The sequence below is a fragment of the Erinaceus europaeus genome, chromosome 15, assembly GCF_950295315.1.
Source record: "Erinaceus europaeus chromosome 15, mEriEur2.1, whole genome shotgun sequence".
In the NCBI taxonomy this organism is placed as follows: domain Eukaryota; kingdom Metazoa; phylum Chordata; class Mammalia; order Eulipotyphla; family Erinaceidae; genus Erinaceus; species Erinaceus europaeus.
In genome coordinates, this window is record NC_080176.1 from 48,085,707 (window position 1) to 48,106,002 (window position 20,296).

The following is a 20,296-nucleotide window of genomic DNA, read 5'->3' on the forward strand; positions in this document are numbered from 1 at the left end:
CAGGTGGTTAAGCATAAGTGGTACAAAGCCAAGGACCAGCAATAAGGGTTCTGGTTTAAGCCCCAGGCTCCCCACCTGCAGGGGAGTCATTTCACAGGTGGTGAAACAGGTCTCCAGGTGTCTTTCTCTCTGTCCTATCCATCAATGATGACATCAATAATGCTTATGATAATTTTTGTACATTTATCTTGGAAATGGGGGATAAAAACAGAAAACCACTACTTCCATTTTGCTTTTACATCAGATAAGTGAGGACACTAACTTTGTGAAGAAAATACAGGCAAAGGGGTTGGGCATTGGCACGCCGGGTTAAGCTGCATAGATCCTCAGTTAAGCCACTGGTGTGCCACCTGCAGGTACTGAGCCCCAGCACCACAGGGGAGGGTGCTTCCATGCTATGATTCTGTTTTCTCTTAATCTCTCTGAATGAGGTTGTGGCCTGGAGCAATGGTATAAAAAAATGAGGCCCCACATAAGCATCTGTAAAATAACCCATAAAGGAATTCCCATGAAGTCGTATGCAATCAAGGAGACCCTATCTCCACCTGCATGGGGAAATCTTCATGAGTGGTGGGTTTATGCGGCAGGTGTCTCTAGCAAAAAGATCTAACTTGAATTGATTTTCTCAGTATATGCATTTAGCACTACAAACTTCTTTCAGAACTGCCTTTCCTGTATCCTGTACCTGAGGTTAAAAAGAATGAAATTTCAAACTACTCTTAAAGTTCCTAATTAGAGAGAAATAATAATGATAGATTTCTACAAGTTCATAGTTCACATTACAGTAACATTGACTTGGATTCATATTCACTTGAACTAATTACTATAGAGACCCCGAGTTGTATACTAAACTTGCTATACATAGTAGCTGTGGAAATGAGCACTATCATATTAGTGTGTCCATTTTTATGTTCCCATTAATCTTCAGGACAGACTCTGTGGCCCATAAGTGAAAGCTCATTATTTATCATCAAGAAACCAATATATCATCATGGAAATTCATTTATTTAGTACACATGCCGATTTTCTATTAGTACTTTAAAAAAATTGCAGATAGAATACTCCCTTGCATTTTGCCGGGTATTTCTGTGAATCTAAGAGCAGTAATAAGATGCATCTTGACTGGGTGTGTTATACCAAAGAACTGAGATAAGGAGCCCTAAATTGGTTATCTTTCATACAAATGTTGACATGAGATGAGGGGTTATGCCTAAATTGTAACAAAACTAGAATAGCACAGATTACTCTATTTAACTACAGGCTCATTAACTACAAATACATTATCACAAAAGTGGTAACTTATGTACTCCTTTGACTTTTTTTTAAAAGTAGTAACTGAAAATTTTTTCAGGGTATTAGGAGTTAATGAATGACTGCTCCTGAACACATTTTTAAATCCCTGTGGACAACAGTCTAGAAAAATGGACCTATACCCTATGACCCTACAATTCCTCTCCTGAAGAGATAAGCCCAAAAAGGGAAGGACAGATAATGGAATGATGTAACACAAAGTAGAACTTGGACTGGGTTTGGGGGTTTTAGTGTTTTGCAGGAAGCTGAGAAATTTTACATATATACCATCAATTGTCCATTAATAAAATCTATAGAATGCAGCAAAAGCAGATCTTATGAAAATTCTAATAGCAATGTAACTTTATAACTCAAAAACTAAAATACAATTGCTCTCAATTTTTGACACTATGATTACTGCTGAGGCTTGGTGCCTACAGGACGGATCATGGAAGAAAAGTACAAATGATATCTGTGATGAAAAATAGGTATAATGTATTTAGCAAGTTGAATTCAACAACACATTAAATGGTTCATACACCATGACCAATTAGGATTTGTGTCTGATATACAGGGATGGTTCAATAATTATGATAGAACCCATTAATAAGATAACTTTAAAAAAACACTTAACAAAAAGAAGACTCTCAAACATGTAAAATTATCATTACTGGCAGATGATGACTTTGTATCATTAAATAGCAAGGAGTTTCTATGTATAATCAGTATCTATTACATAGCAGTTAAACAAATTAAAACTAATTATTGTGGTCCTCTTACCCTAATTAGCCCTAGCCTTTGCATATAGTACGATCTAGCTTAACCATCACCTACCCCCCTCCTTTAATTGAACAATTTGTCCTGCTTTATATCTCACTGCCTTCCAGGCACCAAGTTACAGATGACCTCAGCTCTTCAGGAGCCCTGCCCAAGTACAGTAGAGAAGCCAGACTTCCCACCTTCTGCACCCCATAAAGATCTTGGGTCCATATTCCCAGAGGGATAAAGAATAGGGAAATGTCCCCCTCTTATCCCACAACCCTGTAGGTTATTAAATCACTCAAGGAAGTACTAGTGTTATAATATAATATTTGGAATTTTAAAAATGCAACTCTGAGCCCAGACAAAAGGAATGTACAATATAGTTAATTCAATTTCCTCCATATACAGTGAGATTTCAGATTTCCTAGAAAAGAACATTCTGAAATCTGAGAGAGTCCCTTTAGGGGTGTGGGAGGTTGGTAAGGTCAGAAAAATTTAACTGGTTTGTTCAAATACTTTCCCAGAGGTGATGTCAGGGTTCAATGGAGACAGTATTAGGAAAACAACACCAGGCAGCCAGTGTGAACTCATGGCCCCTGAAAACCTCCCGAATGGCGTTCTTGCTGGCTCAAGAGGAAAAGTTTCAGAATACTAATGGACACTGTTCCTTCCCTTCAATGAGTAGGGACAACACACCAGTCTCAGGAGAATCTCAACAGTATGTAAAGATCCATTTTCCTGTGCAGAACAGGCTTTGAGGAAGCTGCCAGAAGAATCGGATCAATATTAAACTGTAAAACCAATTACAAGTGCTTGGTAGTTCAGAGAACAAACAAAAAAAACAGGGCCACTCACCTTTCTCTCCAGAGTTTATCTGAGGTAGCCTGACTTACAGAAACCTGGTGAAATATTTCAAGACCCACATACACTAAACAAATGCATTTTAGATTGTAGGTAATTCCTTTTCCTGTCAATTCCCCCCAACAAACGAACATTTCTTATCAGCAAAATTTACAAATGTCATCTCTTTGAAGTTCTATTTATCTTAATAGTCTGTGTGGAAAAAGTCAAAATTGTTGCCACATTTCAAATATCTTGATTTTAGAACGTTCTTTTACTATACCTTCCACAATTTTACATCCTGTCATGGCAGAATATTTTCTCATTTTAGAGTAATTCCTATGTTACAAGTACTTCAGACTAGTTAATCACACATGATTAGATGCAAGGAATTTGATAAAACAAGTAAAGACCTTATGAAATAACAATACCACCAGGAAATCAGTCTATGGGTGTGGAGTTAGCAGAATCAGTACTGCACAGTAAAAAAGTAAAAAAATATTTGATAAGGGGGCCCAAAGCATTAAATGGAAGAAGGAAGCTCTCTTAAATAAATGGTGCTGGGAAGACTGGGTTGAAACATGCAGAAGAATGAAACTGAACTACCTTATCTCACCAGAAACAATCAAATACTTAGAGGAAAATATTGGTGGAACACTTTCCTGACTAAAGCAGAAACAAACCATTGGGACTACATCAAACTGAAAAGCTTCTACATAGCCAAAGAAACTATCACACAAACAAGGGGACCCCTCACAGAATGGGAGAAGATCTTCACATGCCATACATCAGACAAGAGACTAATCACCAAAATATACAAAGAGCTCAGCAAATTTAGCAACAAATAATCAAATGACCCCATCCAAAAATGGGCAGAGGATATTAACTGAACATTCACTACAGAAGAGATCCAAAAGGCTAACAAACATATGAAAAATTGTTCTAGGTCACTGATTGTCAGAGAATTGCAAATAAAGACAACACTGAGATACCACCTCACTCCTGTGAGAATGGCATATATCAAAAAGGACAGCAGCAACAAATGCTGGAAAGGCTGTGGAGACAGAGGAACCCTTCTTCACTGCAGATGGGAAAGTAAATTGGTCCAGTCTCTGTGGACAGCATTCTGGAGAACTCTCACAAGGCTAGACATGGACCTACCATATGACCCAGTAATTCCTCTCCTAGGGACATATCCCCAGGACTCCATAACACCTAAACCCTGGAAGCAACCCGGGTGCCCAATAACAGATGAGTGGCTGAGAAAGCTGTGGTATATATACACAATGGAATACGACACAGCTATTAAGAACAATGAACCCACCTTCTCTGACCCATCTTGGATAGCACTAGAAGGAATATTAAGTGTGGTAAGTCAGAAAGATAAAAATAATAAAAATCTGTGGTGATTGCATTGTGCCTTTATATTGTTCAATACAGAAGCCACTCATTAATAAGTGAATATTTGAAATGTATCTCATGGTCACATAAAAACTAAATCAAATGTAGCAAACATACTAGATAGCACAGCCGTCAATAAATGTGTTTCTAAAAGTAAAGACAGAATAAGGATACAAAGTAAGATTTAAAGAAGAAATGTCAGGTTATCAAAGGAACACACATGGGAATGAATAGATATAAATAGATATAAAGTGAGATTTCTGCATGCTTTCAAATGTACTTTAACAACTCAATCAGCTATACTGGAACTCTCTTGAAATCACATCGCCATCGTAATTGTGTCGATGTCAGATCAGTCAGCTTTTTTAACAAAATCTTATCATTGATCTTCCTGTTGAACAAAGAGAAAATAAAGGGAGCAAGACAGGATGAGAGAGCTAACCACAAAGTAGTAGCTCAATGGGTATATAATGAATCCAGACTTGCGCTCAACCACCCAAAGCTTCCAGAATGATTTGGGCTTTCTGGTTGGATAGCGTTCCCTTTGTGTAAAGGGTAGAGAACTTTAGCTAATGGTGATTGCTTATTTCCTGTAAACCACTTTCAAGATCTACTCTAGAGATAATCTAGTTTTTACATACTTGACCTCATTTGTTTTCCATACAATAGATCTAAGCGGGGTCCTGGAACAAGATGGCAAAGGTTCTCCCTCCCACATGGCTTCACTTTTTTAGGTGTGGCAAAAAAAGTGAATCCATTCTCTAGAAAATGAAAGCCAACATTTTATCCTCCAATCAATTGCCTAAAATGTTTGGTATGAAATATTTGTACTATTGAGTTCTCTGGAGTATTGAGAAAGAAAACTTGAAGACATCAACTTCAACTGACTTTGCTATGCTAAACTGAATTTAGATTAGTTTACTAGATTTATTTTACTGAGTCATTAATTTAATATTCATTGAGCCCTACTATGATCCACTTAAATTGACTGAACAAGTAAGATGAGTCATCTTACCTGCTCTCAAACTTTGATCTTACAGTATAAAAAAAAATTCCGTAACATACCAGTTAAGTAAAAATTATGGAGAAAATAAATTTAAGGAGCCAGAGGGTGGTGCACCTGCCTGAACTCACATCTTACAGTGCACAAGAACCTGGGTTCAAGCTCCTGGTCACTATCTGTAGGGAGGAAGCTTTACAAGTGGTTAAGTAGGGCTGTAGGTGTCTGTCTCTATCCAATAAAAATATTTTTTATAAGGAGATTCTACTAACCAGAAAATGGATCAAGGGAAGATATTCCTGTGAGACAACCATAGAAATAGTATGTGTGGGGACAAATTACTTAAATTTAAGACTCCACATGTCTAGATCAAACTAGCTGATTGACAACTGAACGCAAAATCTGAAGTTTAGGACAAAGCAATGGAAAATACAGATTTTATCATTCCACAGATGAATAACACTCCCTTGGGTAGTACAGCACAAGAGGACTCCAAGGACAGGAAGCAAGGAAAATTCCATAATGGAAATGCACAAAGGAAAAAAGGGCCGGGTGGTGGCACACCTGCTTAAGTGCTCACATTACAGTGCACAAAAACCCCAGTTCAAGCCCCTAGTCCCTGCAGGTGTCTCATTATTCTCAATATAATAAAAGTAAAAAAATAAAATAAACCCTCAGAAACACGAGTTACACAAGTATATAATCATGGAAGTCGAGAGTTGTTACAAGGATCTAATGATGACTAGATCCTTGTACCGTGGAGGTGCATTCTGTTGAATGCACATGTTACCATGTGTTAAGTACACAGGTTCAAACTCCACTGTCCATTTGTAGGGGTGAATCTTTGGGAGAGGTGAAGCAGGGCTGCCGGTATCTCTTTCTCCCCACAGAAAACAAAATAAGTCATATTTTTAGTTTGGCAAAAATAGAGCCACTGACAAATTTAACTAGAGAAGCTCTCAAAGTTAGTTTCAGTGAAGTCTGAATAACAGAGAAATAAAAACAGTAGATTAACAGAAGTCCTCCAGTGAAAGTGTCAGATGTGAAGTAATGTTTTGGCATCTTAGTGCCTGAGGACAGCACACACAAAGCCAGCTAGACCCCTATCAACCACCTCTTGTACTCAGTTAACAGCCCTTATCCAAGCATTAATTTATTTAATTATATTTATGTATTGGATAGAGACAGCCTGAAATTGAGAGGGAAGAGTGAGAGAGAAAAACGTCTACACACTGCTTCACCCTGCAGGTGAGGACTGGACCGGGGGCTTGAGCCTGGGTCCTTGCACATTGTAATGTGTGCACTCAGTCAGATATGCCACCACCAGGTCCTTTCAAGCATTTTTATAGCCAACATACATATTGGTAAGAAGCAAAGATGGAAGATTTGAGTCAACTAATAACTAAAATTGGTATATAAAATTTTGGCTTAAGATTTTGGGCTATGTATAAACCCATTTTATATCTGAGTTAAAAAAAATTGAAAAGTCTGTGCAATGGAGTTTTTAGAGAGAGAGTAAACATCAATAGTTAACTTATGCATTGTGCATATAATTTAGATTCAAGAGATTCAGTGGATAACTGTAGTGAAACACAATTGTCCTTTTTACACAGCTCAGTGTGAACTTCCTGACAGAAAACATTCCAAATTTCTATGTAATTGAATGTGATAATAATGGAGGACAGGCTGCTTACTTGGTTTTCATTTCTGTTGGATAATCTGAATAAATTTTCATAAATGGTAACTGCTGTTATCTTAATAACACTCCGACTTGAAAATTTGGATTGTTGGGTGCAGACCACTGCCAGCTCTAAACAAATAGAAGATGGCTACAGAAGGATTCAAGGACACCCTTTTGTTAATGTGAAGTCTCCCAACAGTGGGAGGCTTTTCCTTTTGCATTCAAAATTAAACTAAATCTCCATAACTATTTATAATTGTTTAACTCATATAAACTGATGTTTTAAAACCTTCTCCCATCTACAGCATCCCCAACTTCTGTTCAATCCTTATTCTTTTCATATTCTTGGATAAGCCACCTCTGTCATCCAATATATAAAAATAATCTCCTATGTCCTTAACTGACCTTTGATCCAAGTGTTCTATTTTTTTCCTTCATTAAGGGGCCTTATCTTTTTAGTTTAAGACATTGCAAATTATGAACAAATAATGTAGGCACATACTGCATAATGGAACAGAAATTAATGAAATAAAACACAGAGAAACAATGAAGAAAATCCTATGAACCTATAAACCAAAATATTGATTTAAAAATTAGCTTGAATCAGGAGTCGGGCAGTTGCACAGTGGGTTAAGCGTACAAGGCACAAAGTGCAAGGACTGACAAAAGGATCCCAGTTCTAGCCCCTGGCTCCCTGCCTGCAGAGGAGTTGCTTCCCAAGCAGTGAAGCAGGTCTGCAGATGTCTATCTTTCTCTCCCAACAATAAAGAGAAAAATTAGCTTGAATCAAAAGCTAGAACAACATTCTGACTTTACAGAAATTAGAGAATACCAAGAATAACTGTGTTCATAAATTGGATAATATAGCCGAATTGGACAAATTCATTTGCACTATACACATTATCCAAGTGGACTCAGAAGAAATAGGCAATGCATGTAGCTATATAACAAGAGATTGCGTTAGTAATCAGATCCTCTCAGAAATGAAACACTCAGCCCCAGATGGCATCACTCCTGCATTCTAAGTACTTAAGGAACACTAATCCTTCAAAAACTGAAAAACTAAAAGAACAATTCCACCTATAATGGTACCAACAAAAAGTATTTACAATAATAAATCTAAGAATAGCAGAGCATATATTGTAATTACTAATTAGTTCAATACATAGTGAAAAGAGATTATCAACAGATTTGAATAAGTGAAAAAGAAAGTGTATGTTCAGAATTTCTTTTTAATTATTTTGTTGGTCATCTTTGGGGCTTTTTCACTAGAGAACCCCTTTTTTAGGTAGAGGCAGAGAGAAGAAAGAAACCATATCACCCAAGCTTCCTCCAGAGCTGTGGCAGCCCGGTTCCTCTCTTTTATACACATATATTTTTTAATATTTATTTATTTTCCCTTTTGTTGCCCTTGTTTCATTGTTGGATAGGACAGAGAGGGGGAGAGAAAGATAGACACCTGCAGATCTGCTTCATCGCTTGTGAAGCGACTCCCCTGCAGGTGGGGAGCCGGGGGCTCAAACAGGGATCCTTGTGCTGCGCTACCGCCCAACTCCCGGTTGCTCTCTTTTAAAGGAAGGATTTTAGACAAGTCGCTCAACCTCTTCAAGTCTCACAAAATAGATTCCAATTATGTTAGAATTACTGGAGACAAAACTTAATCATTATAGAGATTAAATAAGGAAAGCTATTACTCTGTATTAAATAGTAAATTATTTTTAAATTCAGAACTTAAAAAAAAATCTAGTGAATACACACTTTTACCCTAACATTTTGTATTTGCTAGTTAAGTTCTGAACTACCAGTTATTGTAATATAATTATAGTTATTAAGCAATGTATTAAAATAAAAATTAACTATTCTGGCTTTATAACCTAAGTGAACTCTTAGCTTTTGTTTTTCTTGTCTAGACTGGTTATTTATTTGTTTATTTTAAATTTTTAAAATTTATTTATTCATGAGAGAGAGAGGAGGAGAGAAAGAACCAAACATCACTCTGGTACATGTGCTGCCGGGGATTGAACTCGGGACCTCATGCTGCGCCATCTCCTGGACCACTAGACTGGTTATTTTTAAGTTTTGCTATGTAAATGAAAATGCAGTTTGAAAATAGTTGAGAGGACTCACTAACTTTTAAAAACTTCAGACACACTAGTTTTTAAATCAGAGTATAGAGTGGAAATTTAATTTCTGCCCCAGATAATAAAAAGTCTCTTATTTTTCCTTACCACTCTATACATGACAAAGTATGTATAGAGCTTTCTTAAAGTGGAGGGAAAATGATAGCAATAAAAGCTCAGAGGTCCTCTTTTTACAGGACTCCAAATTCAAGACAAATCTCAAGAACCCTTTGCTCCCAGCAGAATCACTCCTAGAGGGTCTGAGGTAAGATTCCAACATAACAAATGTAAATGATTTCAGAGAGTATTTTGTCACTAATGTAGTTTACCCTGACATGTAATGAAAACCCACCAAGCCCAATTCCATAGTTCAAACTCCATCTGGTATATTTTTTTCCCAGAAATTTTCAGTGAGAACGGAGAGGGACTTGCCATTAAAACAAAAACAACAAAACAAATTCTCACTGTTTCTACCAACTCAGATATAATATGATAGTGGTTTGTTTATTTATTGATTTTACACCTGGGTCCACCTTCTCCCAAATTTCACTAATGTCAATTGAAATCACATGTACTTAACAGAACCAAAGTCATAATATGACTACTGAAAACAGCTGAAATTTTTAACACAGGCTTGCATGCTACAGAGTCAAATAAAGATATTTTGCAGTTATTCTGTGAAGAAATCCCTCATTTTGATACTATGGCAACAACTCGAAAAGTGCAGAGTTCAATTTACAGCACAAAAAATAAAACAGACACACAAAACTGGCTTCTATTATCTTCCTACTGCTTTTCTCAAGCCCTTTCTTTTTTGTATTATTTTTTAATTTGCTTCGCGCCCTTTTTTTTTATCATTGTTGTTATTGATGTCGTTGTTGGCTAGGTGAGAGGGGGAGAGAAAGATAAGACACCTGCAGACCTGCTTCACCCCCTATGAAGCGACTCTCCTGCGTTTGTGTGTGTGTCTCGAACCAGGATCCTCACACTGGTCCTGGAGCTTCACACAATGTGTGCTTAACCTTCTGCACTACCGCCTGACCCCCAAGCCTTGCATTTTTTCTCTTTCATTTTATTAAAATTATTTACTTATTTATTTAAAAAAGGAGACATTAAGAACAATGAACCCACCTTCTCTGATGCATCTTGGTTGGAGCTAGAAGGAATTATGTTAAGTAAGGTAAGTCAGAAAGATAAAGATGACTATAGGATGATCCCACTCATCAACAGAAATTGAGAAAGAACAGAAAGGAAAACTAAAAGCAGGATTTGACTAAAACTAGAGTAGGGCATCAAAGTAAAAACCCTGTGGTGAGGGTGGACATTTGACTTCCCGGGGCGGCGGATGGGACACAGTCTTTTGGTGGTGGGAATGGTGTTTATGTACACTTCTATTAATTTGTATACATTTCTATTAATTTGTAGTCATATAAATCACTAATTAATATGAGAGGGGAAAATTGATTGTATGTCTCAAACTTTTTAAAGCACAGACTGACTCTTTTTAATACACAAGCCCTGCATTTTTATAAAGTTTTGTAAAAGTGATGACTTATACTACCATTTTTATAAATCCCTGTTTCATGAATGTTAGAAAACTCAACTATTTTTCACCTCCTGATGTGTAAAGATAGCTTGTTGTGATTACTTTTATAGCTGCAAGCTACTTCTTCTATAAGGCATAACTTAATCTGTTATCAGCTGATAGAACTTTTTTATTGCTAGCCCTTTTTCATTTATAAATAATACTGCCATTAGTAACCATATATGTATGACTTTAAATATAATGATAAATATTAATATATAGTATATTATATATATTGTATGCTATATTAATGTTTATTAATATTTCCAAATTCCATTCCAATTTTTTGCTTTGCTTACAGACAGACAGAAGCTGCATTTGTCTTACTAGGAGTCAGTAGGCTTTAGCGATTTTACACTTACATGGCATTTGCATTGCTTTCTTTGAGAATTGTATGTTTTTATTTCTAGTCATAGTTTTTTTTTTAAATATTTATTTTATTTATTTATTCCCTTTTGTTGCCCTAGTTCTTTTATTGTTGTAGTTATTATTGTTGTTGTCGTTGTTGGATAGGACAGAGAGAAATGGAGAGAGGAGGGGAAGACAGAGAGGAGGAGAGAAAGATAGACACCTGCAGACCTGCTTCACCGCCTGTGAAGCGACTCCCCTGCAGGTGGGGAGCCGGGGTTCGAACCGGGATCCTTATGCCGGTCCTTGTGCTTTGCGCCACCTGCGCTTAGCCCGCTGCGCTACAGCCCGACTCCCCATCATAGTTTTTAAGTACATAGTTTTGGATGTTTCATTTTAGAAGGGCTTCATGCATTCATCTATTAACTCTCCGTGGTATAAGTAGATGATTTTAGCCTATCGTTTCTGCTTTGATTACTTTATCATGCTTTTTGTTATGCAAGAAATGAAACTTTTTTCCCTTGAATTTTTAAATTTAGTATGAATTTTTTTTATATAGAACTCAGTTATAAAACATAACCAGTATATGTATGGCTCTATAGTGTATGACTCAGATGGAATTCATTCTAGTAGGGTATGGTATGCAAACTCAGGAAATTCCCCCAAATTTACTGAGTATGTGCCAACACAAGCCTGGGTTAGCACACCATGCATTGCTGCTGGAACGTGCCTTTGGCACTGAAAAACTTTTGGTGGAGAGGTGTCCACGTGTTATTTCATTGTGTATTCTTATTTAGAACAACTGTCTGTGTTTCATCACATTAATACATTTTCTGGTGACCAAACTTAGCAAATTAAAAAAAGCTCTTCAAACACTGAGCAAATGTGTCATTAACTCTGATGAACGGTGCAGAACATGTTTGTTAAACTCTGTTTGTTAAAACACTTGGTTAAGATTTCCTGCATATAAAACAGTATCAGTCGGATAACAGCAAATGAATAAGAAAATCCATTTCGTAAGGTGATGGGCATTCTGTACTAAATCCTCTTGTTAATTTTAAAGAGATTGTGACTGGCTATTGCGTACAAGTGTGTACTCATTTTCTCTTCCAGTTGTAAAATATGTACCACTCCAGATGATTAACACAATAAAACAATTGATAACAAGAGACTTACCACTACTGGAAGCATCATTCAGATTTAGCAGTCCCCCTCCTAACCCTCTGTAACTGTGGTAACTGTAGGTTCCATTTCCGTTGATGTATAACACCTCCTGGGAGCCTGAAGCAGCTGAGGTTGAGTAAGTAGCCTGGGGTGCCTCTGGTTTACACTGTTTGTCGCCTGGAGTAGACTCATCCTGCAATCAGAGCAGTGTTCCATTACTTAGCGGATCACTGTGCTATTTCACTTTGAACAGGACTATGGTTGTTCTCTACATGTCTGCAATGACTACAGAAACCGACATTCAGCAGCAAGTCAGTCCATGTGTACATTTTCAACAACTTGACTTGGGAAGTGAAAAATGCAGTAGCTGAGAAGGTAGCTCACTGATACAGCACAGGGCTTGTAGATGTGAGAACATGAATTAGATCCCTGGCACATTGCTCCCTCTCTCTCTCTCTCATTATTATTATTATTTTCCTCCAGGGTTACTGCTGGGGCTTGGTGCCTGCACCACGAATCCACTGCTCCTGGATGTCATTTTTTCCCTTTTGTTGCCCTTTTTTATCTTAATCGTTGTTATGGTTATTATTGTTGTTGGATAGGCCAGAGAGGGGGAAAGAAAGGCACCTCAGACCTGCTTCACTGCGATCCTTACTCCGGTCTTTGTGCTTTGAACCATATGCGCTTAACCTGCTGCACAACCGCCCAACCCCCTGTTTATCATTAATATTAAAAAAAAAAAGTAAAGCAAAGCAACACTGAGATAAGATTATAGAGGGGCAACATAGAATTTCCAACTGAATCGAAAATTATATGGAGAAAGTTGTTTGGGGGCTGGGTGGCGGCACACCTGTTTGAGGACACGTTAAAATGTGTGAGGACTGGCGGAAGGATCGAGTTCGAGCCCCTGGCTCCCCACCTGCAGGAGAGTCACTTCACAGGTGGTGAAGCAGGTCTACAGGTGTCTTATCCTTCTCTCTGTCCTATCCAAACAACAAAAAACAAAACAAGGGAAAATAAACAAAATTTAAAAAAAAAGAAAAGAAAAAATGTGCCAGGACCCAGGTTCACGACCCCATCTGAAGGGGGGAAAGCTTTGCGAGTTGTGAAGCAGGTCTGCAGGCGACTCTCTCCCCCTTCATTTCTGTTGTCTCTCTCCAATAAATAAAGATAATAAAAAATTAAAAAAGAGAAAGTTGTTTACAATAGCCAAGTGAATGAAACCTAGAAGTCCATTGATAGAAAAAGTATATTATAAATATAATGGAATATTATTCAGTACCAAAAGGAGATCCTGCCATATCTGACATCATGAATGAACTTTGATCATCTAATGCTAAATGAAATAAACCACTCACAAATGACAGTCATTTCAAGATGCACTTACAGGTCTTATCTAATGTAGTCAGACACAAATATTATTCTGAACTCACTGAATGGTGTATTGATGCTAGAATTAGAAAAAAACTGGATACATTCAAAAATTATATTAGAGGGCTGGGAAGTAGCTCACATGGTAGATTGAAGACTATGGGGTCCATATGGAAATGTGGTCAAGCTGTTAGTACCTGTTACAAAGTGCTTTTTTAAGTAATATGATACACTGGCAGGATAAGTGGAAAATGGTCAGAACAAAGATGACAACAGAAGGCATAGTAAAATGTCCTTCCATGTATGAGTGGTTATTTTCTCTCTGTACAGACTCTTTCTGTGAATTCAACTTACTGTGAATGGAAAATCCATATTATGCATTTAGTTAGGTCTGGGATGGTTCACTGTAATGAGCAGGTATAGACATTTTGCTCTTGTCATTATTTCTTAAAATGACAGCACAGCAATCATTTCTATGACATGTACATTGTATTAGGGTTTATAAATCTAGATATTATTTGGGGGGTTGTATATGCAGTTATACAGATAGGACATCATTTTATATAAGGGTCTTGAAAATCCTGAGGTTTTGATATCTATTGAGGGGTAGTTATGAAACTATCTCTTTGGATACCAGGGTATGACTCTACTTCTGTAAGTAACCTCATATATAAAACAGATATTTTGTATCTTCAGTTTAAAACTAAAGTGTGTAAAGATTTGGCCACATTTATTTACCACCTAAAGATTGATAGATGAACTAGTAATGTGTTAATTTAACTATTAACATGGGTTAATTTATTTTTCATATATACAATTGAAATTACCTTTAAAATAGTATATTTCAAACTTCTTTATGGATGTTTAAGGCTGGTCTCCATGAGGGTATATTTTAGAGCCTTCTTAAGTTTATGGGGTTAGGATACACAGAAATACTTCTTATAACAGTTATCCCCTTTGCCCAGACAAGCAGCTTTGCTTTCTTTCACTCTACACTTATACAGTCACTGGGTTACTATTGAAAACCAGAATATTCTGTATTTTAGAGCAATGGTGAGGCTTTGGGGAAAGGACTGTCCTCAAGGATTCTTCTAACTTCCCAGTTTCATGATTGGAAAGAAGTCAGGCAACACTGAATTTCTAGTTTAAAAAAAATGGCAGTGTTTCTAAAATTTATCAATCTACTTTTCTGTGTTTGGAAAATCACAGTGAAATATTCACCCAGAGGAAGGAGGATTTATTAATGAGTTGACAGGAAGAAAAAAATATGAGGTTACTGTCTCCACAATATTTTTCTTTAATTCTCTTTAAGATGTAATGTGGGGGTGGGTGGGGATGGGACACAATCTTTTGGTGATGGGAATAGTGTTTATGTACATACCTATTGTAGTCATATAAATCACTATTTAATATGAGAGGGGGAAAATTGATTGTATGTCTAACAAAGGGACTTTTCAAAGCTAACCCAATTACCAAATAATGTGATGATAACAATAACTATCCATTGTCTTCTTGAACCCTAAGACAGCAGGAACCTCACATTTCCACTATAGAGCCTAAACTTCCCCCAGTCCTGGGACCCTAGGGTAGGGCCCACTTTCCCGTATGCTTCTTCCAATTCTTATCAAATAATATTGCATCCGCTGATTGCAACCTAATCAATGCAACAAATGCCACCCCAGCACGTTTCACTTCAGACTCTGTCCAGAGACTTCAGGTGTGGAACGACAACCCTTCAGCTTCATCACTCGGGTGAGACCTTTCCTTTCACAGGATTCTCTAATTCCAACCCAGGTGGTTCACTTCTTAACAAAGTCCCAAAACCTAGATATAGACCAGGTTCCAGGAGATAGAGCATATGTTCACACGTATCCATAAACTAGTGCAAAATATATACCTGAAAGCAGTAGTACACTAGAGTTTGCAGTGAGTACCCCCCCAATACTTCATCTCCACTATTCCAACCTTTGGATCCATGATTGCTCAACAATTTGTTTGGCTTTGTATGTTAACTCTCTTTTCAGCCACCAGGTTCCAGACGCCATCAGGATGCCGGCCAGGCTTCCCTGGACTGAAGACCCCACCAATGTGTCCTGGAGCTCAGCTTCCCCAGAGACTCACCCTACTAGGGAAAGAGAGTGGCACACTGGGAGTATGGATCGACCAGTCCATGTTCAGCGGGGAAGCAATTACAGAAGCCAGACCTTTCACCTTCTGCAACCCACAATGACCCTGGGTCCATGCTCCCAGAGGGATAGAGAATGGGAAAGCTATCAGGGGAGGGGGTGGGATATGGAAATTGGGTGGCAGGAATTGTGTGGAGTTGTATCCCCCCATCCTATGATTTTGTTAATGTCTCCTTTCTTAAATAAATTAATTTAAAAAAAGATGTAATGTGTATTATTAAATATGCTATTCTATTTTTAAAGTTTACCTCAGACTTATTATCAACTATCATTTCAAATCGTAGTAACTACACTGAGCAGGAAGATGATTAATTGCTTTAATTATCAAAACAGGCCTCCTAGGAAGCCATTTGTATTCAAACACAGATTTGCATTCTTAATGTTCTTGGCTGCCCACTATTTATTGAGAAATAAACATATGAAAATCCCAATAAAATCTGGACTTCAGTGTCTTTTTTTTTGTAAATAGTTAATATAAAGCTAATTCATGTTTTTCTCGAAGAATTACTATTATTTGACTTCCAAATAATAGAATTTAGTAAGAAAACTATATCACCTGGCATTGTATTTTTATCTCTAAGCTACTATTTCAGAAAGTTCTCAAAGCTGACAACTTATTCCTGGGTTGCTATGAGTATTATTTCTAGAAGAGTATAATATTGATGCTCTGAGACTTCTCTGGACAAAAAAAACAAATCTTATTCATCAAAAAACAGCTTCTCTGGGACATATTTGAAATTTATAAATACATTGTTATAAAAATAAGATAGCATCAATTATTTAATGGTTACCAGTAACAAACTAGATAATATGAAGTGTTTTAGATCGAGATTTCTGCAATTAAAAATATACAGTAAGTTGGGGAGTCTGGCAGTAGCGCAGCTGGTTAAGCGCACATGGTGTAAAGCACAAGGACTGGAGTAAGGTTCAAGCCCCCAGCTCCCCACCTGCACAAGCGGTGAAGCAGGTCTGCAGGTGTCTTTCTCTTCCCCTCCTCTCTCTCTTATCCAACAACAACGACATCAATCATAACTATAACAATAAAACAACAAGGGCACCAAAAAGGAATAAATAAATATTTAAATATATATATACATTAAGTTAAAGGAATGCTTGTATTGGCTTCAATTACTGGACTCAGGACTTACCAGTAAATATATCAAATGGACTTTTACTATGATGAATACTTTTAATGGGAGTATTTCAGAGGAGACATTTCCTGTTTTTGACCTCACTGACACAGTAATTGAGAAGACTGACACATATTCCTTTTCCCTCTATTCATAGAAACCACTGAGAGAAAAAAAAAACAACCTTGAATTTGCTGAAATGTATCTGTTATTTGAGCCACACAGAATAATTCCTGTATAAGTACCGCGCGGCAACCGATTGCGCCACTGGAGCTCATAAATTCCTAATTCAATGCAGATGCTTCAGGAATCCTCTAACTCAAGTACTTTAGATGGACTTTATTTTTCTTTAAATGAGATCTGATTCCATTTAACATTCTAACAAGTTAAAACAATTGTATGGGGAAATATTACATTTCTGTGACTTTAGCTATAGCATGTAATATCTACTATGTATTTAAGTTATCTTTGTTTCTGCCTATAAAAATAACCAGGGAAGGGAACTGGGCAGTAGCACAGCAGGTTAAGTGCACATGGCGCCAAGGACTGGTGTAAGGATCCTGGTTTGAGCCCCGGCTCCCCACCTGCAGAGGGGGGTTGCTTCACAGGCAGTGTAGCAGGTCTACAGGTGTCTATCTTTCTCTCCCCTTCTCTGTCTTTCCCTCCTCTCTCCTATCCGACAGCGACGACATCAATAACAACAACAATAAAACAAGAGCAACAAAAGGCAATAAATAAATGTAAAAAGTAGTACATATATCTATATATTAGAAATTGGTTGATCAAGCAATTGACTTAAGAAAAAAAAAAAACAGCCACGGAAGTCAAATAAATTGTCTGCTAAACTTAGTAATGTGAATACCTTAGCAATGCATTTTTTGATAGTAATGAGAATGGTCAGGGCACTAGTGGGCCACTCTTGATCACAAAGAAACTTGCGACAGATTCTTCCTAAGCCTATTACAACATGATCACGAACACATGGATTATTCAGGTGATTTGTTTGAACTTTTTACAGATTATTACTGAATTTTTCCCGTCTTCATATATTTTTTGTATTCTACTCAATAAAGCCTTTTTAATTTTCTTGCTGTCTTCATATATTCTTTGTATTCTACTCAATAAAGCCTTTTAAATTTTCTTGCTAAGTTACTGCTATACATTTATTCTGTTGGTACAGACAGGACGAGGGAGTACAGTTTGTTTCATGTACAAACCACTGGAAAACATCTCCACCTAATCGTTTCTTCCATTTGAAAGCAAGTATACAGCTAAGGAATTTCTTTAAAAACTAAAATCACAGCAGGATAGTTGCTATCCAGAGTTTACCACTCTTTGATGAGCAGGTTATTATGCTAGCAAATCCTTTTTGCAGTAGTATTAGTACACACACACACACACACACACACACACACACACACACACACACACACACACACACACACATAATGATTCCATAAACAGTAAAGATTTGAGAACTATTGGTTTAAAGAAAAACACAACATAAGGCCCACTCAAACGTGGGAAAATGTCAGAGAAGAAATAAATCACCCATTCTAAAATTCTTCCTGATGGCTGCAGTTTTATTATTCAAAACAAAAGTAGAGACTATCAAAAAAAATGAAATTTAGCAAAAATATTCTAAAAGTTTTTCATCTTGAAAATATATAAATATCTTATCAAACTCAGCAACAAACAATCTCATCTAAAAGTAGGGAATGGATATGTATAGAATACTCCCCAAAGAGATCCAAAATGCCAGCAGACATAAGAAAAAAATGTCCCAAGTCTGATGACAGAGGACCTAGTGGGGGTTATATTGTTATATGGAAAAGTGGGGAATGTTATGCATGTACAAACTATTGTATTTACTGTTGACTGTAAAACATTAATCCCCAATAAAAAAAATTTTAAAAAGTTCCAAGTCATGGATTGTCAGATAAATGCAAATAAATACAACTATCAGGTAACAGTTATCTCCTATGGTAATGTAGTACATCAGAAAGGATAATAACAAAAATGTTGGAGAGGTAAAGGAACCCTGCTGAACATTTAAATCAGCCTGCCCCCTGTGGACAGTAGAACTCTCAGAAGGCTAGAGAGATATGGACCTAACTTGTGAACTGGAAACTCCTTTCCTAGACATATATCCTAAGTAATCAAACACACTTATCCAAAGAGATGTGTGTATACCTATGTTCATGGCAGCACAATTTGTAATAGCCCAACATTGGAAGCAACCTAGGTGTGCAGTAGCAGATAAGTTGCTAAGAAAGTTGTGGTATATTTACACAATAGAATACTACTTAGCTATTCAGAATTATGAATTCACCTTGAAGGAGCCATTTTAAGTGAGATAACCCAGAAAGAGAAGATAAAATATAGGATGATCTCACTCATGGACGGAAGTTGCGAAATAAGAACAGAAAGGGGAAACACAAAGTAGAACTTGGATTGGGTTTGGAGCATTCCATTAAAGCAAAGGACTCTGGGAAAAGGGGGATGGCTTTCAGGCCCCAATCCATGACAGTGGAGGAGAACCTAGGCTGAAAATAAGAATGTTCTGGAAAAAATTTATACATGCATTAATAACTATTTACTGTAACCATTAGTCCCCCCAATAAAAATAACTTTAAAAAGCTGATTGTATATATAAACTGATGTTATATGTGTATCATGTTTTAACCTCAGAAAAAAATCAATTTAAATATTTTTCTCACTAAGTTTTATATATTTTAGGAATAAGAAATTAATTTTTCAAACCTAATCATTTCTGCTTTTATTGAAATGTTATTTCATTTTTTTTAAAAAAAAAGTTTACATTTAGCACAACAGAAAATATCTTTGAAATAACTCCTCTATATTTGAACTCTGCTGGTTAAATAGAACTTTCTTTTTTTCTTTTTGCCTCCAGGGTTATCGCTGGGGCTCGGTGCCTGCACTACATTTCCACTGCTCCTGGAGGCCATTTTTCCCATTTTGTTGCCCTTGTTATTGTTGCCATTGCTGTTGTTGAACAGGTCAGAGAGAAAATGAGGGCAGCTGGAATTTATTTTTCTCATCAACATCACTATGAAACCAAATTAAATGATGCTGTTGAGGACCTGCTGAATTCAAATATTTAAAATTTGAATTTTACTTTGAAAATAAATTCATTTTTTCCTCTGGAAACATTTCACAAATATCTTAATTAAAAAAAAAAAGGGTTCTACAGAAGAAGAGAAAAGGAGGGAAGGGAATTGGGGTTCTGGTGCATGATAATGGAAAAGGAAATAGACTGGGGGAGAGAGTATCTTGCATAACTTATTATGGGGAGAAATTTTACCTATTGTGAACACCTGTATTGTAAACCATTCCATCCCTACCCCAGTAGAGAAAAAAGTGTGTGTGTGGGGGCAATGTAATACTGCTCACCAAT

The 20,296-nt window shown here is 36.9% G+C and overlaps 1 protein-coding gene across 8 annotated transcripts in view; it reads right to left on the reverse strand.

Annotated features, from left to right (window-relative positions):
* NOL4 (nucleolar protein 4) overlaps positions 1–20,296 on the reverse strand; it is a 383,971-nt gene that overhangs the window by 21,141 nt on the left and 342,534 nt on the right. For all 8 annotated transcript variants that reach the window (XM_007520939.3, XM_060173710.1, XM_007520940.3 and 5 more), the window contains one exon: positions 12,204–12,384. In XM_007520939.3, the coding sequence (XP_007521001.1) occupies positions 12,204–12,384 (181 nt within the window). The remainder of the gene's footprint in view (positions 1–12,203; positions 12,385–20,296) is intronic.